This window comes from Lytechinus variegatus, chromosome 13, assembly GCF_018143015.1.
Source record: "Lytechinus variegatus isolate NC3 chromosome 13, Lvar_3.0, whole genome shotgun sequence".
Lineage (NCBI taxonomy): Eukaryota > Metazoa > Echinodermata > Echinoidea > Temnopleuroida > Toxopneustidae > Lytechinus > Lytechinus variegatus.
The window spans coordinates 8,201,132-8,226,396 of record NC_054752.1 but is presented as its reverse complement, the minus strand read 5'-3'; the positions used below and the strand labels follow the sequence as shown (position 1 = coordinate 8,226,396).

General features: G+C 36.5%; 1 protein-coding gene across 1 annotated transcript in view; it reads left to right on the top strand.

The window, feature by feature from the left end:
* The window catches only part of LOC121426619 (receptor-type tyrosine-protein phosphatase N2-like), a 59,623-nt gene extending 34,582 nt beyond the window's left edge, over window positions 1-25,041 (top strand). The window contains exons 10-12 of the mRNA XM_041622977.1: window positions 7,546-7,599; window positions 18,182-18,320; window positions 21,381-25,041. Of these exons, the coding sequence (XP_041478911.1) occupies window positions 7,546-7,599; window positions 18,182-18,320; window positions 21,381-21,452 (265 nt within the window). The 3' untranslated portion in view covers window positions 21,453-25,041. The remainder of the gene's footprint in view (window positions 1-7,545; window positions 7,600-18,181; window positions 18,321-21,380) is intronic.
* Window positions 25,042-25,265: the final 224 nt, after the last annotated feature.

Genomic DNA, 25,265 nt, shown 5'->3' with positions numbered 1-25,265 from the left:
CAAGCATCTTTTATTCGATCCTCAATAGCTGAATACCTTATTTTGTTGCAAACTTGAAAAATTGACTATACTATCATGTAAACGTAGCTAATATTTTTCCCTCTTTAACTCTTTTTATGTCAGATATCTTGAGCAGTAGTCCTATCGCTTTGTTCAAAGTAAAAACATCAATAGCTGACTTAAAATATGTTTAATGATTCTTTCCACTTCACAGTCAGTGCAATAGAGGATATTATTGTACAATGTTATGTTAGAATATGTTAATTTGAGTTGTTGATACGTACGTGTTCACAAGATTTATGAATATCATATATATATATATAAAACAACTAACAAATAGTATTCCATTTAACTTGTTCATGACTTTAGATTTTGCATGTATTAAATCAGGTTTCATCAGAAATCACTTCATTCAAAGGTGTATGTATATAGTAACAACATTAACCCTATTACAATGTGTGTTGTATTAATACGGTATTGTATTGTAACCAAATTACGTAACAAATGCCTGCCTTGTTTGGATTCCCTCCGTGGACTAACTCCTTCTACCCATAATCCACCATTCCCACCAGCCCGCTCATTTTTGTGTTTATGCAACTTTTGTCTTTTGCCGATCAGTGTAGTTGCATAGTCACAAAAGTGATTGGGAGGGTTCGGGCACTAACATCTATGCAACATCGTTTGTGTGTGTAACCGGATCAACTAACCAAACAGCCAACCAGCCCAACCCATCGGCTAGGCATCACCGTTGCCATGGTAACGGGATGCGGTCACCTTGCCCCGGATGCATTACTAATCGTCTCATCATACAGCCGCTCATGGAGAGGAGACTAGCTCATTGTATCCACCGTACATGCCTGACATAGCGCCATCTACTAAACAACTTCAAGAATGACCTCCTTCATCTTTCCTAATCATCCTATTGCTTGGAATGAGCACTAACATTTATTAATCTCAGAATGAAGGGTTGTAATCTACGTCTCCATTCTGTAATCTACATCTATGCCAGGAAACACCCGAGAGATTCATTTTCCTGGTATCAAAATGCATTTTTCTTTGTAAATCTTTGTGGCTATTATTCAAAATATTTTTGGAATATAAGTTTTTACATTGGACTATACAGAACTTTGATGAAATATTCTAACAACCGAAATTGCTCAAAGTATCAATTTTCCCTGCACATATACACCCATGTGTCACCAATTTTTGTCAATTTCAAGGTTTTGCTTAAGAGTTTTGGCTGTAGATCTGATAACCATGATGATTAAGTAGCATTCAATCTGAAGTCAATTTTGGATTTCAGTTTAGTATAGAGTAATTGTCACTGGAATCGTTTTGTAGTATTAAATAGATTTAGATAAATAGGTAAGAGACACTTTAGAAGGGTTTGTGATATGTTTTAGATATGGACTTGGATTAATATTTGGCTTAATGCTAGATATTTTCATAAATTTTGTAGTTGAATGTTGCTGTTCAGGTGATACAACAGAAATCATTAAAAAGTAAAAAAATCCAAGAGTTGAATCAAAGTCATCGTCAAGAGCAGAGGAGGGGAATAACCTTGAGAGCGGAAAGCATTTATCAGCGGAAGAACATATCATTGTCAGCGATGCTTGATGAAACCGATCAAATCCGACAAGGTTCTGCGAAGGACTTCCCAAGGACCCCAATAAACCATTGCTCCCAGCGATAAGAAAAACATCTTGGTCATCGACTCGTCGTCATCTTTAGAACATCATCTCCCAACGTGGTCATGGAGACGAAACATCACTTCGCACGAACCAAAACTGCATGAATCATGCAGCATGGATACACCACATTTGAAATTTTCCATTATCGCGCTTCTCCCGTTACATCCATCTCCAAACATCAACCTTTGACAAAGATCTGTAAAACTTCGGGAGTGTTTCATGAAACAGGTTGTCGGTGATTTTCAGTGATCACATTTGCCCTCAGCCAATCAGCTGCAAGGATTTGGGTAGCTTATAACAGTTGTCAGTGATAACCACTGGCTATTGGTTTCATGAAAGGCTCACCAGAACCCCTAACTCAGACAATCCTATATAAAACCAGGGGATTGTTTCACAAAACTTCTTGTCAGTGCTATTTACTGACAAACTTGCCCTTAACCAATCAGATGCAAGGATTCTGACAGCTGTCAGTTGAAATCACTGACAAGAACTCTTCATGAAATGCTCCCCATATTGGTCTCCATCTCGCGTTTGGCTCTTTTCCAGAGAGTCGTGATGCACCGTTGTCATGGAAACCCATCAACAATTGCATAAGGGATAGCGTTAGTCTCTTTCTCTGTCTATCGTCACTCATCCCTCATTCATTGGGAGAAATGAGCGAGTTATTCTGGAATTTAAGTCTACCTGATGAACGATGACTTAATCACAATGTGGGATGTATCGAGGGTCATGATGTTTTTTTTTTCTTTGTAACGACAAAAGATTGTAGGAGTCAGGTGCACATGAATTTCATAGAAATAACTGCATTCTACAGGATATGTTTTCATTCTTTATGCATGTTTATAATAGATATGAAGCTGTGTTTCTCTCCGTTTGTTAATATTTGTTTGGCTTTGATAACAGGTGTTACAAGGGGTCCAGTTACATAGATATATGCAATCAATATATAGAGATGATTGTGTTACCCTTTTGTACATGTGTTGTCAAAGACATACAGTTTCATTGATTTATGAAATATGTACATTGAATAATATTTATGTTACAAGAGTCAATTGTTGATTATGTTTCCAAAATTTGAAGGCTATGAATCACGAGGCAATGGGAAATGGAAAACAACCTTTATTAAAGTAAATTAAAGTAAAAGGTTTAGAATCATTTTGAAAATCTATCACAAATTTAAGTGACCCTTTACATTGCTCCATAGGGAGTCGGAATTTATCTTTAAGAAATCAATTCAATTCAGGTTTATTGCAAAAAACATGATTGGCAGTCACAGAATGAATTGTACATGTTTACACAATGCCAATATATAAAAATAATCAAAATCGTTAAAGATTAGCAATGAATACACAAATAGAAATAGCATATGTGCAGTTAAAAATTGAGTTAAAATGGATAAAAATAAAATTATAGAAAATACAATATTGCACATTCTTTTCACAAATTGCAAACTTATTTACCATGGTACTTATGTAATAACTTATTTACCATGGTACTTATGTAATAACTTATTTTTCATGGTACTTAAGTGACTTATGTGATAACTTATTTACCATGGTACTTGTGTAATAACTTATTTGTCATGGTACTTAAGTAACTTATGTGATAACTTATTTACCATGGTACTTATGTAATAACTTATTTTTCATGGTACTTAAGTGACTTATGTGATAACTTATTTACCATGGTACTTATGTAATAACTTATTTACCTTGGTACTTATAAAATAACTTTATTTACCTTGGTATTTACGTAATAATCTTGTCAGACTTGGAAGAGCACTGTTCTGAAAGAGTGGAAATCCATGTTTGTCAGAGAGGGGTTTTTTTTGCAGAGAACACTAAAAAGTAATCATCTTTCACTCCAAACCTTTGACATCATACCAACTTGGAATGGACAAGGTTAAAAGTTAACTCCTTTTCTAGTTTGTAGCCATCTTTAGAGGATGTTTTTCATTTATTTTCATGCCATTATGTGTGTAATATGTTTGCACCCCTTCATTGTTTATTCCTGTGTATGTGTTTTATTTAAATTTATTGACATCTGAAGAAAGTAGAAACTTCCTTGAAACTGTTCAAAGGAAGTAATGTTGTTTATTAATCACTCCTCTATACAGGACAACTATACTGTAGATAGCTCGTAATTCTATAACATGGTGTCCTTAATAATCCAAAATGAAAATAATCAAACTATTATTCTGTCACTCACCCAGAGGGGGATTAGGTTGAACCTTGGTGGTCTAGACTTCAATTGGGAAGATTCATAGTCTTCTTTTTTTTTCAAACCACTAGTTAGTCATCCGCTGAAATAGTATTTGTGGTCTTTAGAAAGGTTTTGAGTTGATAGAAAAATGGTAAAAAAACAATAAGGCCATCTAGAAATTTGTATTATGGTAAATAATAATGTAATATCTGCACCAAAACTTGAGAGTCCTTATCTGTGCTTATGGTTTTTTTTAACGAGGTTCACCACTTCAGAAGTTATTTTTTGTCAAGAAAATCATGTATACCTTCAGACTATAAATATGTCATGCCTTTTTTTTTTCTCATTTGGCATTCTGAAGTGTCATGGAATTTCCTCTATCTCACAGGTTTGATTAATAGTCTCATAAAAAAGTTACAATCACAAAATTAAAGGATAAGCACTCTGACTAAACATGGTTGTTTTTCATAACCAGCCCCTATGCTAGTCACATTAGATAAGTATTTAAACACCTAATTTAACTACTGGCAACCCCGTACTTTCAAGCAACTTTGCAGAAGTTCCGTCTGACCCCGGTCATTGATCCATTAGTCTCACCTCGATCTGATCATTGATCCCTTCTCCTTGCAAACTTAATTTGTTTATAATTGAGGAATCTCTGCAGGAAGTATTAAGACCAGATAAGTGACAACAAGCTTTGCCCGTTGGGACCTGGTCTAGCATTGGGACTAGATTAGGACCGATCATTGGTCTAGTGCTAAAAAGGCTGTTGACTAGTCTGCTGGTACAGACCCTGATTGAAGCGGGTCTTCAAGCGGGTCTTGACACAAGACTAGCACAAATACAACATGCTGTTTCAATGTAAATTTCTTGAAGGAGAGGAGGCCTTCTGTGCTCGAGTCCCAAGTATGGGACTATATATCCAGACTGCTTTCTTTGAGTGAAAGGGTTGCTCTGCAAACAAACCATGCCTGTGAGTTAACGTCCTTTTGACTTTGAACGGATTACTCTGAGGAGGGGAATTGATAGTGCTCTGAGGAAGGGATAGAACATTTATTGAGATGCTTATAATTAGGAAAGGACCATGCATTGAAATCTATCCTTTCCTGAGGGATGTTGACATCTCAAAGGCGATAAATCACCATGAACCACTTATTATCTACTTATGCAGACTTTTTACTCAGTTATATACTCGTAGCATCAAACTTGCAGTTTAAATCAGTTCAATCTCATTTCATTGTCATTATTGTCATATTAATTTTGCACATTTAAATACATCTTGCATCATGACAAAGATAGTAACAAAGAATAAATGATCCAGAATAATGAAAAAAGGTGTTAAAGATAAAACAGGAAGGTGAAAAGAACTTCATAATTCATCCCAAGAATGTGTTTCTTACAGTGCCACTTCTCTTATAAAAGAAATTACAAGTTGATATTCTGAAATAAATAATACTGTAACATCCTTCATCTGCCTATGAGATATGAGTTACTTTATTGCTCTGGGTTATTTCATTATCCCCCATTTGTCCTGTTATTGTCACTTGATGACTTCATTTATTGCTGTAGCATAGATACAATTGAATGACAATGTTCTACATGCATCAGCCTTAATGTTATATCAATTCTTTCCTTTTTTTTTAAACAAGTGCACACCTAGTTACCAAGTATGCGTATATCATTTTCATTTATTTCAATGCAGGATGAAAGAGCATTGTCGATTAAATGCCTTGCTCTCGGGCATAGGTACCGCGGCCGGGAATCGAACCCCGGACTTTCGAGTTGGGGCAGTACAATATGCAAATTGAACACCGGCCCGGTAGGTGCCACTCTAATGCAGATTCTCTTTTGCGCATTCCTGATATAAAATCAGTGTGTGAAGGGTACGAGCATGGTGTGCGACTACAGGATTTGCCGTGTGGTGGGTGTTCATATTGTACCAAGAGACACAAAGAATGGGCGCACTTTGTCGACTGTGTCGATGATGTTGTGCCATTAAGTCAAAGCCAAAGGGTCTCGAATGTGGCTGTTGAAGAAACTAGGTGGTTTCAAACCGCCTCGATCACAAGAATCCCCGTTAAATTACGAGAACTTTTTAAGGCTAAAAAATACCCGTTAATTATTCCTGCATTCACACCGCCCCGAAACACATCCTTCGGGATAAGTTCCCGAAGTTACGAGCATGCGCAGTATGGTCTGATAAGCAGGCAAGGCGGGAGATTCAAAATCACTAGCCCAACAGCCACCCACGCCGCCGCGCCCAACGACACGCTGGGATAAAAGTTCCCGTAATTTGCTTTCAGATCGCCAAAATACCTGCGACCTTGGAAAAATCCCCACGAAAGTTCTCGTAATTTCGCCAAGTACCTACTATTTAGCGGGTATTTTGTTTCGGGGATATTACGCGTAGTTTGCTTTCACATTACCAAAATACCTGGTATTTTCTGATCGGGGTAAATTTCCCGATCAGAGAATACCTGGAACTGGCGAACTTCAAGGCGGTCTGAAACCACCTACTGTCTCTGTCACGCACATGTTCAACAAGGCCAACTCATTTGAGATCCGAAGTATCTCAGTTGACCCAGCTGAGGTGGCAGAGGAACCGCCTTCTGACAATCTAGTCAAGCAAGAGCAAGAAAAAGACCAGGTCCTCGTGCCCTTCTCTGAGTGGTCAGGTGCCTTAGACCACTTGGCCACGGCACCTTCATGCCTCCCCAGTCCCCACATCACCTTTGTCACCCCCCCCCGATCCCACCATCGTTACCTTTTATTTTAAGCACATGACAAAGAGGGACATTATCCACCCCATTGAGATTTTCATATGAAACCTTGCATGTGCCCCCTTGACAAATTAAGTTTTCATTAACAAGCTAGCAGTGATCAGTTAACAGGTAGGAAATTCAAGATGAGATAAAAGAGCGATCTGTGTGATTATTTCATTATATATCTTAATTGCTATGACACTTCTGATATTGATGGGGGTTAGGATATTGGACAATGCTGATAATTTGTCATTGTTGTGATCGTAGAGCGGTCGATCGTGAGGGGGAGGAGGATATGAGTCTGTTTCATGTTGTGAGGCTCACCACCTGGACTATATATGTATATATATATGTATATATATATATATATATATATATGTATATATATGCCTTTGTCCTTGGAGATTTAGATATACACCACATTTCATTTCAATGTATTTTAGTAAACCTCTTGTTTTGTTCGTACCTCAAGTTGGGAAATTAGCCCCTTATGAATGGAGTAATTCGATTAATTACATGTAGTGATAAAAAATTCTAGATCATAATCAATTTTATTTTGAGTGACTTATTATTCTCTCTCACATCATTTTATCATTTCCGTGAACTTCAAACCTTCCTAGATTTGATAATCTTTCTTTTGCTTCCAATCTAACACCCTTTGGAAGTGGTTATTTCTTGTTATTTTATTTCTTCTAAGATTGACATTGTTGGATTATTACATAGGTACATGGATAATTTTGTTTCAACAGAAGTTATACAGTACAGAATAACAAATATGAGATTTAAGCTGTAACTTTATTTTTTCTCTTTTTCTGTTTAATTTCACTGTCGCTCTCTCTCTTTTTCTCTTTCTATCTTTTTTCTATTTCTTGTATTTTTCCAAATTACAGAAAAGTGAACAAGTCATTCCGTGGTCGAGCTTGCCCCATCGTTGTCCATTGCAGGTGAGTTTTAAAGTTTAATGGATTTGAATTCAAAGCTAAAAGATTTCAATTCAAGTCCTTTGAGATTTAAAAATAAATCCTAGGATTAATGATAATCCAGTGTTCTGCTGGTCATTGTTCACCACTACTCTGGATTTATATCAAATTCTTGTAACTTAGACCTAGCATTCAAGAAAGGTTTCTGAGTGTCTCAAACCTTGTTAGCTTCAAAGATGAAATAGATCATCATTTTTATTGATAAAATTCATGAGCTTATGTATTTCAGAGTGAGGCGGCAAAGTAGTCTATTAAAGATCATATTTGATTATCAAAAGAATGGTAAAAGTGAACTCATTCAGACTTTTTATTGATATTATACATTTTTATTTCTGGAAAGTATATTGACGAACCAGGTTTTATAAGATCACATTTAATAATCCAACGAATGATACAAGTGAACTAATTCATTAGTTTAATTGATTTTTATGGAGGAGTTTATTTCTTGAAAGAATGTTGATAAATCAGGCTATGAGTAAGTTTTGAAATTAAGAGAAAGACAATGAATGCACCAATTCTTTACAAAAGTGATTTTATGTTGGAGCTTATTATTTTCTTGAGAGTAAATTAACGTAGCAGAAAATTAGGACATTCAGAAGAAGGCATGCAACTTAACTCTTTGCCCGCCACGTACACTATCCCCCCTGCGCCACATTAAGTTTGGGGTGCCTTATGCATTGTGTGCGAACTGTGACTTGAGTCGTCGTTGGCAGTCCGCTGTATGTGCCGCGAGTCGTCTGTGGCAGGCAAAGAGTTAAGATAGAAAGAGAGTTCAAAATATGTCCGAGGACCTGTAACCCAATTATTCCTTGTTCTGGAACAATTTGTCAAGTATTCTTAATAACTAATAATCATATTATGAATGTCTGGGTCAGAGGCTTTTGGAATATTAACCTAATTATTTTGAACGAAGCGTTTGAAAAGAATTGCAATCTTTGGCTGATGAAGGGCTACTAATTGTGCGACAGACGTTGAGTTATGTCTGGGGAAATGTAGACGAGACAATCAAATTCATCAAGGGGGTTTATTTTTATCTTCATTTGTTTTTAATCAATAAGCTAATTTCTAAAGATGATACCAGTTTGACCCCGGCAGAACGATTTGTGCATTTCCTAGCGCCATCCATTTGATGCGTTGAACATGATTTCATTCTAGGAGCGGATTCTGTAGTTCACAAAAGATGAGATACGGAAGTGTTTGAATTACTATTTTTCTTTAAATTTCTTTCTTCATATGCCAGGCATATTGTCTTTTTTTAAAAGTGGGTTGATTGATTTCTCCAACTTTTCCTGACCAGGGCATCGTAAAACAAAGGTTAGCGATTAATCGCTAATATGAAAGAACGATACTGATTTGTTCCTAGTCAGTCTTCCAAGAGAAATGCACATGCAACGATGATCTTGATAGGCCAATTAATTTATCAATTAATCGCTGACCTTTGTGTTCTTGGGCCCAGGACAGTTATCTCTCTAAACCCATTGGTCACTGAAGTTTGTACCCTTTCATACATCCACCCATGCTAAATCAATCTGAAAATGTGCCTCGATATTTGATCTGGCTGTGAAAAATACTCCTTTAATCAAAACAAACTTTAGTCACACTCTCTTTAGGTTGGTACCATACAGTTGTAATGATTTTACGTAATCTCCCAGTATTTTTCGATCAGTCTATGCACAATTGAGTTATCCAAATAGTGCAATTAGGAATGACCTTGAGTTAGAGGGCATACAACTTCGTAGATGGGTGGTACAGGCTTTAAGGTCATGTTATAGGCCTACACACCTCTTTACGTCACTTTCATCGTCTACCTCCCTGGCGGCGAAACTATGAGCCACTTCTGAACTAGGTCAAGTAGTTTCTCTTATGGGCAAACAATTTTTCTTCGTGCCTGGCGCAGAATAAAGGACTTGTGCAACCGAATGACAGATAAGATGGGGGGTCCTGTCGAAGAAAAGAAAAGGAGGGAACCCTCGGCGGGCTCGGTGACCTGCACCGCCCTTACCAGTGGCGTAGAGTTAATTGACAAGATCCTGGGTAAAACATGGAATTCACACCACCACCTAGTATTCCATTTCATTTCCCTCAGCTTGCGTCCCAGTTATTATTTGAGAACAAGAGCGGGTATCGATTCCTCCCTTTATGGAAGATTTTCAAACTTGGCATATTTTTACTATCTTTAGCACAAACGTTACTTCTAACCACACGATCTATTTGGAAAGGGTTTTTTTATTGGAAGACACAAATTTCAAGGTGAAAAATTTAGGCAGGAATGATAGACAGCCTTCAAAATGCTCTTTTAACTTCTTTTAAGTTTTCTAGATCTTTTTGTTTCACCACTGTGACTGTTTAAAGTGCTATGTTTGCAGAGCATCCCATTAACCAGTACTTCGCTTTTTAACTTTTGAAGTGATAATTTTGAAAACGCTTATTTTTTTCATTAATTATTAATACATGAAAATAAAATTATTGCAAGTTTAGTTTTGAGTTTTCATACCATTGAACTAGCATCAATCTATATTATGGTAGATGCTAGGCAAGAAAGCAACATTCAAAGATGGAAGAAAAATTACTTCTAAAGGAAACCAGAACCAGTGATTCACACTTAGGTGAACATAGCGGAAGTTTTTCAATGTCCCCTTCTCCCTATGGTAGGAAAGAAGAGGAGTGCAAAACTATTGTGAAATGTGCCATATCCTGTCCGTTTGGACGAGAAACTGTCCTGTGCTTCTCTTCATTCTGGCCAGGGAATACACATCTTGCTCACATTTCATCCAAAATGTAGATATGGTTTCATTCTGGGGTTTTCTGGCATACTTTCTTTGAACTTCTCATGATGAATTCTGTCAAGTCATTTTTTAAATGAATCGCAAAGTGAACATTGGTTACTGAAGACCAAGGTACATTATTCACGAAGCTTTGTGATCAATTACAATTTGCAAATCCTGATTCTGATTGGTCGTTAGTGGGTATATTGGTCACTCCCATTATCCAAGAATGCTTTTGATTGGCCATTGCTATGTTGCTTTGATTGCAAATCCTAGTTCCATGGGGTCCAGGAGACAGTTATACCATGGTTATAACAACTACCTTACATGTAAAAGTGAAAATAATCCTGAAATCTGATTTCTTATTATTAAAAAAAAAGGATTCCAAAATTACAAACAAAATGGAGGTCCCAAATCTGTTGTGTAAAATGCATTTTGCAGACCATGTTTGAATCCTGTGTTTTATCTCAGATTTTTATAAACTTTTTAATTAATTTTAAACGTTTAAATTAATTTTAAACGTTTTAATTTTAAACGTTTTTTAACGTTTCTCCAGCTTATGCTGAAAACTTCTTTTCAATATAAAAATTGATAATAAAGATATCCTTAGCTGTGTGTTTTTCATTAAATAGTGCCCTCTATCGTTTCTAGTTGAGAACAATGGATTGCCATAAGACGGCAGAACGTGACTAAGATACATGTAAGCTTTACAGGTATCTGTCTCAATGGCAAGGAAGGTCATCTTCATGAGTAGATCTTAGCTTCTGTAAACCTTAGACGTCCTGACCTGATGCCCCTGTAATTTCTTGAAAGGACAATTTTGCTGTAAGCTGCGTTTTCTCAGAAATGCAGATTTATGATTCCTATGGGGTTTGTATGTGTATAGGTGTAAGGTTAGGGTTAAGGTTAATTGCTGTACACCTAAATTACACATATAATAAGAAATAAATATGTCTTTTTTCTTCATAATAGAGAACAGAACACTGTATCTTTTGGGAATAAATAGCACAAATGCAATATTTCTGTGACAGTAGTAAACATATAAGTGGTGTTTTTAGCAGTATTGGCCTTTTGAAGACAAGGGCACACTTGTTAGGTAAATGAAAACGAATATTATTCTTTTTATTATTCTAATATAGATTTTTTTACTGTCACATGACAATGGTTTTAGCATAGTCATCATTTTTCTGTTTTCTTTCTCAACCATTTTTTCTTCATTTTCCCTTGTTTTAATTTTTTGACAAACTTCAAATTTCACATTTTTACAGGTATGCAACGCTTCAAATTTATTTATCTTCATGTTCACAGTAAATCAAATTACTGTAATCCCTGCCACTGAAAAATTTCCCTGAAAAAAATAAGCGAAGATACCTCCAAAAGTGAAAATGATAGCCCCCGGTTAATGTTCGATATTCTTTGTTCCATCAGCAAATTCATTATCAGAAATAATTGCACTAATTATTCGTTAATCACATCCCCTGCTCGACACATACCCCGAGAGAAAGGAATTGAATTATCGCATAAACAATGGAACACTCTCATTAACAGTAGCGTGCATTGAATTAAGATCCATCGGGGATCCGTCGTTGGTGCTATGTTGCATGCACAGGTGGAACATGTTCTTATATGTGTTACTGTTTGTGGTGTAAAGTGGTCGACAAAACAGATTTACCAGATCGGCAGTGATATCAATTTAATTGGATGCTAAATCCTCTCTTGTTTGATATATCTATCAAGTGAGGTAGCAATGTGTTCATTGCATCATCTGTTTGGCAGCTAAACGACACTGATTGATGTGCCATTTTGATCATTTGTCACATCAAATATAATATTCCATTGTTCAGTTTATTTTATGCTGTTATGTGATATTTGTGAAATTATTAATCTAACAGCAGGCCTGATACTAATAGTATTATTCCGACATGGTGATTTTGCTACATATTTTAATTCATTCTAGTCATCAGGGCCTAACAAAGTATGCAAGTTTGTACAGAAAATAATATCCTTGGTCATTCAATTCAGTCATGCATGCCTGCTCTGATATAAGATTAATTAGATTCTGTTTATATTATACCTAAAAACTTCAAATCAAGTTTGCCATTCAGATAAAAAAGTCTTAAAATAGCTCCAAAGTTTTCTCTATATCGCAGATAGATTGGCAAGAAGTGTATCACTATTTTGTGTACATATCTGATCTAAAACTATTTTTCAACATTAATGCTGAATGATAAATATCTATGGTACAAAACTTGCAAATTCCAGTTCCAGCCTGTTAACCCCAAAGTCAAAATATCAGGATATTGATCCAGTTGTATGATGTGCACTTGCTTTCGATCCCTGCTATAGGAATTAGATGGATAACAAAATCATTTTAAATCTGGAACGGGAAAGGGGGGCTGGGGCTAATATTATTGACATCCATCAAGGACGAAACAAAGGAAGAGGAGAAGGATGTTGAGGTGGAGATCGTGGTCATGTACTTTCCTGTTATTATGTTGGTCACATTGACGTTGTTCCAAAAGGGGACGCCGCGCATGCACCCATCGGCATCATGGGAGGGAGAAAACTCCCAGGTGACTTTGCAAAATCTCCACGCCACTAATCCAATTGCCATACCACCGAATGGAAGAATTAATTAATTTCTTTAATTGAGCGCTCGGAGGTTGGCCACATCGGGACGTAAGGCGGCAGGAAATCATTGGATATTGCATAATGTGCTGTAAATATCCTGTTTGCGGAATGTAATGGAATCCATTGTTTTTCCCCCCTTGAGCTAATTGAGAAGTCATGTTCGCGCTGCTCTTGATTAAAGAGTTCCCCCTTTTAGGGTTATCTGAGGTGCATCAACCCCCCCCCCTCTCCACTCCCGTTAATGTACTCTCGCAATGCATGCTGTCATGTTGAGGAGAATGACAGGCTGGATCAGGAATGTTTTGCAAAGCCTTTTGTGAATAATGACAAAGAAAATAATAATTGTTAATTACAAACAGAAGATCTCAATTTTGGATGAATTTAATTAATGATTGGTGACAATGACAACACTCTTTAAAAATCTGGTGACTAGATAAACAAAAGTATTATGGTCAGCTTGGGCCTAAAGATGTCAATACTTGATGGAAGGAATGATGTAGAAAATGTGTCAGTGTTTTCTAATTGTATCAGGGTTAAAATATACAGCCAATTATTATATAGGGCTTGTGTAATTCTGTTGTCGAGAGTTCGATGGTCGGAAAATGCCAAGAACAATGTGACTGTGTTGAATAGTTATGCAAATAGCAACATACACAACAAAAGAAAGCCACCTCTTTCATGCTGTCCACACTGTGGAGAACCCTTCTTCCTATTCCAATTAACATATGGTGAACCAGAAATAGTTTGTGGTTATATGTATTTTTATTCATTTACCTCTAAATAAAACATGAATGCTTGTTAGGAAGCAACCAGGGACCTACAGCTTTCAATCGCCTAAAAGGAACCAAGTAATAAGGTTTCTAACATGCCATACATTGAAAGAATCCTAACATTTGACTGAGGCTTGAACCTTGATACTGAAGTCCCAGACAACCTTTCCACAAGCTATTCTACCTCGTCTCTCTTATTGTAGAAGAAACATCAACATACACTCTCCTTTTGCGAAGACTCTTGATGATAAGCCATTATTAGGGCGTGTCGTTGTTTTTACCTTTGTAAGGGTAATGTGAGGTAAACAGTGTACTTTGACAAGGGTTAGGTAGCATGTCAATACATTCTAAGGGTTCAGGTATTTAACCCATGGACTGGTATTGTTGATGATCAGTTTGTGTTAAAACATTTGTTGCCCCGCCGCTGTTCTCGGGTAGCAAGTTTCGAGACTCCTCTTCTGCAGCCGCCTCCTCCGAGCAAGTTTCGCAGAGTTCAACGTTCTCTTGGCGGGGGAACGTGAGGAACTCTTCCCCTTCACAGGGGAGCGAACGTTCACCCCAAGGGGGATGGACCTTCGCTCTTCAGAGTTCATGGCATCGGTGTGTTGTCTTTGGGAATCTTCAGAATAAGTTTTAATTGACTCCGCCAAGAGGAGCATGAAATGAATGGAAGGGATGAGGAAAGATGATGGTGAAGATCTAGTCTTGGATTATCAACCTGGTGTCACTGGGTGCAGTTCATAGTCTATGAGGCTGGAGGCTTGAGTGCCAGTTCATCCATCGTAGTATCTCCTCTGGTGGTAGTACAGTATCCATGATATCGAACAAATAAATAGACGAGAAAGGACTGTCAGATGTGTGTACATGTATGATATGTTAAACTGAAGAAAAACAAAGACAATACTGCCTACACTTGCTCATAGAGCAAGTCGTAGTTCTTAGACCAGTGTCTATATCCAGGCGATTTTTTAAGTTGACCAAAGGAGCTGAAACAACATTATCAGGAAGACTATTCCACATATCTACAACTCTATAACTAGAAAAAAGTACTTGCTAATATCAATCAAAATCAATGATTATTGTTAGAACTGATGGCTTGTCAGAGGACAAATTGATGAAAGGCTCTTCTGATATTATGATTGAAAAAACTGCAACAAACTGAATTTGGTATTCAGTAATGATATAATAATGATAATATAGGGTATTTATATTGCGCACATATCCACCTTGTTAGGTGCTCAAGGCGTTCAAGGGTTCCTATATTATCCGGCTAGCTAAGCTAGGCGTTCAGAGCACACACAACTTCTTAAGGAATTACTTCCTACTGGTACCCATTTACCTCACCTGGGTTGAGTGCAGCACATTGTGGATCAGTTTCTTGCTGAAGGAAATTACGCTATGGCTGGGATTTGAACCCACGACCCTCTGTTTGAAAGTCCGGAGACTAATCCACTGGGTCACAACGCTCCACATTAATTCTCAGGGTGCCTGATGCTTGTGTGAGAACAGTATAATAACTCAGCCAAAGAGAGCTCTCCCTTCAGCATCAACCCTCATATATTGTTAAGTAAAATTTTGCAAGGAACTGTAGCACAGACTGCGATGGTGCTCCCTCTTGCTAATTCTATGGTATGCATCTAGACATGTTCCATGAAGAGTTTTTTTAAATGATTTTTCACCCTCTAATTTCCTCCTGGCCAATCAGAGGTGAGCATTTTTAGTAGCTTTTAACATTTGTCAGAGCAGAGCCAGTATTTTTTTTGGGTTATCTCAATCATTTTTAAAATCAGAAAAATGATCACATTGTCCCTGATGGTACTGGTAGCGATGATACATTTTTGATGTCTGATAGGATTGAATGGGTCTTCATCAGAGCAAAGATGTTGCCCAGAGCATAAAATAAGCCAGTTTATTTCTGATTATGCTAATTGGATCAGAAACAGCAGTCTTGAGCACCAACATTGTTCTGATGAAGTCGCCCCTATTGTCCATGATTCGATTCGCTGAAACAGTCTGGACCCCTAGACTACTCCTTCTGAGGCACACATGCCGCTGCTCTGTAGAGCCATCTATTAGAGGCGTAATTGAGCGGTGCGGCCCCAGGGGTGGTGGGAAAGGAGTATATCTATGTCTGTCGCTATGTTCGGCAGCCCGTGTCGAGCTCAGGTGTGTCACCAATTTGAGGCAGTGTCGGTCCCAAGTCTCGGAGGTTACAGACCCTAGGACTGTTCTTTTTTGTCATCGCTGTGTTCACACTATGGTGGAGTATAGTGTTTGGAAGAGTGTTTAGACTTTTCAATTCTGCTGAGTTGATCGCTGGATTGGTTGCACTTTTTTGGTAGAAGCTGAATAATGATACATGTATGTTGAATCCTTTTCCTCTTCTTCTGCTTGACATCTTTTGCTTCCCCCCCCCCCCTCCTTTCTCCCCCATCTTCCCCATCATTGCCACCTTTCTTTCTGTCTGTCTCTCTTCCTCCTACTCTCCCTCTTCCTTTCTCTCTTGTTCCCTCCCTCCCACTCTCTCTCAATCCCTCTATCTATCCATCCCTCCCACTCTACCTCCGTCCATCCCTCCCTCCCACTCTCCTTCCGTCTATCCATCCCACCCTCCACATATCTATTTGTCTCTTTTTCCCACCCTCTCTCTCTGCCTTTCAACCTCTCCATTTACTCCCTTGTAAAAGTAGTATAATGGGCTGTACTCTCTTAACAAGATATTTTATAGGACTACTGGACTTGATTAGCAAGTAGATTAGCAAGTAGATTAGCAAGTAGTAGTCCATCGATGAATGCATTGCTTCATTCTCGTTCCCTGTCTTCAGGGAAGGTCATGTGATGGAACCACCTGGGTCTTCCAGGACGGGCGTAGTCATCGGATGTGGGATTGCCATGGCAACCAGACCACATCTTGACATGGATGCCGTGCTGTTTAGGAAGTTCTTTGTTCTGTTTATGGAGACATGCCTGAAGTAAAATGTCATGGAGGTCTTTGAGTCGGGTTTTTGTTTCTGTAAAAATGTGCTTGTTCATTTTGCCTGATCGGCTTAGAGATTAAAAAGCCAGAGTGACCAGTATAAGGTATTTTATCCAGGGTTGTTCTACTGTCAGTGTTGAGTTCCAATCAAGCAATTTAGATTTGTTTTAGGTGTAAAGAGTACAGATATGTCTTCTAAATGCAATGCCATGTAAACCACACATTAAAGTCACTCATTAGATCTCATTTATCCAGGACAATTCCAATGACTCAGCAATATTGCTTATCAAGTGTTGAAATAAATCGTCAGTACAACATCTTACAAACCTGCCTTAAATGTTTTTTCAATCGAGGATTTCTTTTCATATTGAATTTTTTCGGTATCATGGTACAATGTAGATAGCTTCTGTGATCTGGTGATATTTTAGGCTGAAAGCAGATACATCATAGAAATAGGTTTTAATCATAATTTCTTTTTTTGGGGGGGAGGGGAGGGAAACAGGATCCATTTCATACAATTCTAAAGCAAGGTGACAATATTCATATAAATTCTGGAAAACAAATAAGAGAGGATGTGATCATTTGCTTCCATATATGTCATCATGTATTTAATGAAAAAAGCATCTTTTGATTATGACTCATTGGTCTTTTTTAATGGAAGTAGGAATGGGTTCAAGGATAGAGCAAGGTCATCGGCAGGAGGATATTCCCCTAGAACTGTCCAACACTGTCAACTGACATCAGACGACCCCTCTATCCCTAGACCCATGTTTCCTCCCATCTAGGATGCTTGTACTCTTTTGGAAATATTCCATTGAATACAATAATTTTGTTCCAGTTATGAATATACTCTTTGCCTATTATATTAATAGAAATCAAACTAGAAAATATCAAATAGACTTCAGTGATCTCCCCCCCCAAAAAAAAAAAAGTTATAGAAACATGATCTGCATTAACTTTGCTTGATGGAAATCAAGAGTTAAAGGACATATCAGGAGGAAAAAATTGCCTTTATTTTCCCTCAAGCTCTGTCCATCGTGCAAATCATTTTACCTCACCATGTATGTGCACCTATTGGATCATCACTATTTTTGTATAGGTTTGCAGAATTTGTAAAAAAAAGTTATCTTTCATTCAAGCATATTTCATAATTTGACATAACTTTGACCAACATGCAAAACATGTTACCTCCCCATTTTTGTGTGTGCCTATTGGATCATCACTAATTCTCTATAGGTTCGCAGAGTTTATATTACAAAAGTGTTTTCCTTCAGTCAAGCATATTTCATATTTGCCAAACTTGACATTGTCTTTTAATTAAATCCTTGTTTTCTTGAAAATAAGTTGCTTAGTTTATCAATCATTTGCATTTCTCTAAACCCTTTTTGTTTTCCTGTCCACAGTGACGGCGTTGGACGCACCGGGACGTACTGTCTGCTGGACCTGGTGCTGACCAGGATGCTGAAAGGGGTCAAGGAACTGGACATTGCTGCCACCCTAGAACACATCAGAGATCAACGTCCAGGCATGGTCCAGACCCAGGTAAGAACCACACCAGTCCTTTGGATATGATGTAAAGCCAGAATTCCCTATAACAGAAGTGTCAATATTGTCCATAAATGAGATCAATCTTGTTTACATGCATGTCATGCAAAACATGATAAGAACAACAAACGTATGAAATTATAAACACGTAACAGCAATGGTACAATCCACTTTGCACAATGATAATAAACATATTACTTGCATACACAATCATTATCTGTGTAGGAGTATTTTTTTTAAATTAAAAAAAGCATTAGGTGATTTTATTTCAGTGATTAGAGATTTGTAAAATATTAAAGAAAGACATTTCTTAGATTTAATGAAAACAGTAAACTCGTTCCAACACTTACAATTCACAGCCAATCTGGAGTTATTTTCAATCATTGAAGAAATTTAAATGTAAAAATCAATCCCAACACTAACACTAAAAGGGATTTAAAGTTTTGCTCTAGTGTTACTAAGAAAGACAACTCAGATTGCCTGCCTTAGCTTCAATGCAACTAATGATTGTTTAAAAAATAACTCCACACTGCCAAGATTTTTGTCAGGAACTGCCTTATTTTAGTTTGGTGCCGTGCACATGTAAAATTTGATCCAATGCTAACACCAAAAGGTCAACGCCGGATTTTAATACACTCACTTTGATGTCAGTGTGATAGATGTTTTCCAATGACCGTCGCTTTAGTTACTGCAGGCTCAAGGCGGGATGGGTTAAGCATTTTTAAATTTAGCACTTAGCAGTATTGACCTAGATTTTGAAAATACATTAGTTAAGAGAACGCGATGTGCGGTGATGTATGGGTTTAGAATAACATTTATAGAAACTCCCATTTAATGATCGATTGTAAAGATAACTTTAGTTTCATACCTCATTGATGTTATCTTGGATAGAAGCAGACATAGTGTCTACTATGTTTTTTTGAAAATAAAAAAAACAAACAGAAATGGAATTAGAACTGCCCTATTTTCTCAGACGCCCATGCATCAGCAAGAAATGTAACATTTCTGTTCAAATGATGTTTACAATTTATTAAAAATTCAGTTTTGAATCAGAAAATATCTGATCTGAGACTTTGGGTTTGGATTGGTGAAGTATTCACAGTTTGGAGTCAGGACGCAGAGAAAAGGAAATGAAAATTGCTCTTACGTTAAAGTTTTTATGAATTTAAAAGTTAATCTATTGTTGATTTGAACCTGAGAAGTGAAATAAAAATACAGTTTTGCCATCCTATCGGAAAATCATTCTAATCTGTCTCATTTTTACAATTGACAAAAGGATTTTCAAACCTTATTGATCAAGTAAAAAGTGACTCATGACATTCAGAGGTTTTTACAAATCTGAGTACCACAAAATGGTGATAACAAACATCTGATATTTGTCTCGAATTAGACTGCCAGTGTAGAGATTTAAACTAATATCTTTTAGGTAAAGCAATTCAGATTATAATACAAGTTTATCCTTATGACTATAAGAGGTAAAAACAATAGGATGTTGAAATTGACAGTATTCCTTGACCTTCTGTTCAAAGTACGGACTCACCAAGAAACTTTTGAGGAAATGCAAAATGAAAGACAATCATAATGATTTGATAATAAAAAATGATCAGTGGTCATCTTTTTTACCTCAATTTTGAGTTTCAGAGGTTGGGCAGTCGCCTACAATCATATTCCATCAAGTTCTCCCCCAAATCAGTCCATCTGCCCTGAATCACTCCTATTTGAGAGTTGCGAAAAGGGAAATTATGAGCTGCGTATTACTTTAACGCCCTCTTCCCCCATCCTCACCCCCCCGATTGGATTCCGATAGCAGACGAAGATACGATGCATCAAATTTAGGACATCACTTCGAAAATCTTTGATCCCCGGCCCTGATAATATTCGAGTTGGAATCCGCTGGAAATATATATCAAATTAAAATGAAATAGTACCTGATGGGCATTAAGGATGCATTATTAGAAGTGGAAATTCAACTTGATATATGGTACGTGCAGATTTGAAAGGAGATGTGTCTCTCATGACTGAAAAAACGTTTTGCTAGAATTCAAATTTGTTTCATTGAATTTGACAACTCTTCTAATGATGCAATTAGAAAAAGAGGTATTCAAAAGAAAAGAATAACAAGAATAATTGTAAATTTAATACACAAAGGAAAGAACTCAGTCAACATATGGAAACATACAACTTAATAAAAACTTTGACACTTTTGGCTTCCCATAATTTCAGCACAGAGTTAGACCATGGTCTAAACCTGACTTCAGAATATGGGCCAGTGGGTTTAGACCAAGCAGGTGTAGACCAAATGGCAATTTACCACGGTAGAGAGCTGTCACCTTTCATTTAATGTTTCCTGTGGAATTTGTTGACAGCGACTTGACACATTTCCCTCCGACTGATTGCGATGCTCCCACAAGACAAGATTAAAATCATGATGAATTAGACGTGCAATAAAGTTCATCTCCCCACTGTATTATTGTCTTAATTCATTCCCCTCTTTGCTGCTACTCATGTTTAAACATGAAAATGATTGCTAGGTTTTATTTGGCCTCTGTTGTTCTGTAATTGCTTTTATTATTTGTCTGAATTTTGCTTTAATTAAAGCAAAGCATTGTCTTGGAAGTTATTCCAATTTCTAGGGGGTATTGCAAGAAAATATCTGCGATCAATTGCAAATATTCTGTTGCAGTTTTACAACTGATAGATCAACGTTAGCTGTAGCATATCAGATTAAACTTCTTGTTTTAAGGAGCAAATTAGCAATCAATCACCAATTTGAAATTAACTGTAAGAGATATGATTGATTTAGGGACAAAAAAATTGACTTGCAATTGATCGCAAGCTTCTTGCAACACCCCATAATTCTTTGCAAATGCTTGCACAATTATTCCTGCAAAAAAAGAACATGTTTAGAATTTATAAAGATTTATTTGATATGTTTGTATTACATGGAGGACTGGGGTGGGGGTTGACTAGTACCTAGCCTTTTTTTAATCAGTCAAGCAATGTAAATAGATGGTAAGAAATTAATTTTTTTACTCTCTTACCTTATATTTTATCCAGGCCCAGTTTGAGTTTGCACTCACCGCCGTAGTGGAAGAGGTCAACGCAATCCTGAAGGCTTTACCTCAATGACCTTCGACCTCCGCACCAGAGGTCAACCGTCCCTCCACCGGAAACACAGGCTAAGTCTTCACCGGGTATTTGAACCTACAACTCACTGACCAGTGCGCAAGGTGCAGTTACTGCCAAACCACACAGCATAAAGGCATCTAGCACGCTTCGTCACAAAAATATATAAAAAAATCAGATTATTGTATTCATCCAATGTGTTTTATTCTCATCTTCTTAAATAATGTCTCAGACGGTAGTTCAAATTTTTATAAATTCAAGGAGAATTTGAAGTGATAATAACGTTCCAATGCTCCTATCTTACAATAGGCAGGTAAAATGAGGGCCAAACCAAGCCCCCATACTACCTTTTTTGTGCAATTTGTGTTGTTTTGTGAATAGATGTAAGATGATGAATATTGTACAAAAAAAATACAAATTATATGAAAATAAATACAGAGGCACTTATTTAAAATTTGAGAGCAAGAATTATAATTGTACAAGTTTGTGATTCAACAGTGATGCTGAGTGAGTGCACTGTGTTAAAAAAAGCAGAGTTTAGTTTTAAAAGCTTGATTTCAATGTGTTGACTGTAGGCCTAAAACTATGTCTTGTTTAGGGATTGGTGGAAATTTGTCGTCAAACGCCCTTTGAAAGTACACATTCTAAGCACCTTAATCTATCTCGTTGTTCCCAGGTTTCCCACACGCTAGTTCTTGTCGTGTGCTTTGAATGTAGATTTTGATTAGTCTTATGCAAGGATGCGGTAGCTCCAAAATAAATTTGAATTTAGACCAAACCACTGCACTGCATAATGCGCACACCAGATCATACAAGATGAATTTTATTTTGTGATATTAATGTTCTCTTTACTCGAGGTAAACAGATTTATCCTATCAGTGTGCTATTTATGTACCACAATGATCTTTGGGAGATTTTTGTTTCAGTTTGTGTAAGTCTCTAGGAAAACTGGGCTTAAGGAGAATTGGGGGGGGGCAATAATGAATGTGAAATGTGCATATTTATCTAAATTTCTTTATTCAATAATTGTGATTAAATTATCATCAATCATGTGAGGATATAATAAGTCCAGCTACAGGACTCAAATCATGTTATGCAATATCGCAGTTGAGGTCATTGGAATTGGACTTACGGTGTGTTTTTCGTCAAAGATTGAATAATTAGATTATGCAATTTCATTCAAAATCATCAAGGACATTTGTTTTTGTTTTTATCACAGCTTATTAATCATTCCTCTGTATATTTTGTGGCAACCAGCTGCGATTATAATCCAATCATTTAATTCTTAATATCCATTTTCTTGACATTTGCATTCCTTTGACTTTCTTTTTTCTTCTCTTTCTTTGTGTCTTTCTTTTGTGTTGATGTGCAATGTATCTTGTTAATGTATTCTCTCTCTCTCTCTCTGTATAGTAACCTACCTTCTATTTCATCTTCTTTGATATTCAGACAATAAGAACTTGCCAGGGTATAAAAATGAGATATTAATATTATGTCATGTGATATCCTGATATAATCAATAAGAATGAATTAAATTCATCTGAATATGAATTCATCTTACTCTCACCAAGTATCTTTTGACTCTCGATGTGTTGCCAACTTGGTATCATACCTTCCCATCATCCTCTCTGATTCACCGAGGTCCGCGCTTTATTTACGAGAGGAACCTCGCCAGATTACATCTCACTATCAATCCGGGTTGTGTCCATTTTAAGACGGGCGAGTCATGGAGGGATTTATGACCATGAAATAATAAAAGCAATCTATTAATATTACACATCATGTTTATTGTCGGTTGAAAACAATATTATAGTCCAACTGCCAGGTATCGGATTACAGTCTAATTTTGGTTGATGATGGTCTAGTTTGATCCCTCGGGACCGGTCTAACATCACATTAATTCAACGGTCTCTTCATTGCTCTGTAACTCTCCTGTGCAATATGATCTGTGTTTGGTAATATGTTGTTATGCTATGAGGCAGTAACTGCTAATTCTGATACACAACTTTAGCAACTTTATCAGTGATGAATGCTATTAAGCTTGTGTTATAATTTTTCGGTATTGTAATCAAATATGTTTAATTTCATTATGTGAAAAGGGTAGTGTAAGCTGAGTGACCTCTGAACCCACAACTCCTCTGTTCTTTTGCATTTTAAAGCTTGTTAATAAAATCTGGTTACTTTTATCATCCGAACAGGGGCATTCTTTTCTTAACTATTTTTAATATTATGTGGTCCGTTCATATGTAAAGGATAAGCTTCACTAAGGATTATAATTTTTGCAATCACATAATGGTAGACTTAATTGGTAATCCTGGTCTAATATTTAAACAATATTAGACAGAAAAAAAATTATAAACTTAAGGAGGACCACATATTTTTATTGTTTCAATCCCTTCATAAACTAGATGAAAATATTCATCAATATTTTAGGATATTATGGCTTAGTGCTCTGCTTAACCAGCAGAAGTTTAGAATTAAGACTGATTATCTCATTATCTTTGACAGGAGGATATTTTGATTTATTACAAAGAAGAGTCCCTAATTTCCCGCCTCCCCTCTCATGGCCCAATCTTAACTAATTATCCTCAATAAACCAATTTAGTTTACACGGCTCCGTACTTTTGAAAAAAATATAATGTTAATCAATTTTTCCTTCTCTAGTTGATTAATTATCGCAGAAAATGAATTTACATTAAGAGATGATATTGATCAATATACCAAGGTCACAACCATGTAACTATTGTTGAGTAACATCTAGTCATGACAGAAATTACAAGACTTTAAATGAAATGCAAATTCTTGCATACTTATTCGTTGAGATTCATGATGAATCTTGAATTTTTTTTTTGCAAAGTATTGTTAGTTATGAATATTCAATTCACTGCATCTAGTACTTATACAAAATATGTAGAAATATATTTATGAATAACATGGAAATGAATCTTCGAGATTTTTCCAAAATATCTACAAATTTTAAGATGAAATTAATATTTGTCAGAGCTTATATTTTTATCTAAAAGACTTCTTTCATTTGTGTTTTTATGTCGAAGGATAGGGCTTGATTGCCAAATGCCACCTCTGATTTGTGAAAAATCTGCCTCTTGGACATTTATTTGATCACACCATGTGAAAGAATTTTTGAAACATGAATGTTCAGATATTTAAGGAAATACTTTGGTAAAATGAAATTAATTTTTAAAAACTGGTGCAAGCTTGATTGATTATATTCATCTCAAAATAATCACGGAGTATTGCTATAATCTATTCTTGGTGTTTCACCTCTATCCATTCCATCATGTGTATAAATTTCATTATTTATTCTCTCTTTCAAACTTTCTAATATCTCATGAGTATTTCTAAGATTTTGGCTAATTTCACTCTTCGAACCTGCAGAATTTTAGAAAAAAGATGTTTGCATGAAATTCCTCTGCTGTTGCAACAACTGAAAAGAGAAAGAAAATGGACGGGTACAACTGTTCTATATCTTTCCAGTGTCCAACTTTTGAAAGTATTAATTTGATGCTTCGATTTTTGTGTTCTATGTGTATAGTTTTTTGAAGATGTGAATAAACGGCATGTAGGCATTGAATGTGAAGAAAATGTTTGTGTTTGGATTGCCTTTTTTTATTGAGTTAGATTAGCGTTTTAAAAGTCAGGGGTCTAGGCATTGTGTATTTTGATAGTAATGCTGTTGGAAAATGGTGGCGGTGGTGGTGGTGATGATGATGATGATAATTATGATGATGGAGATAATGATGATATAGGTTCATTTACCCAGAGAAGCCACTTTAGTTCTGTAAACTGTTCTCCCAG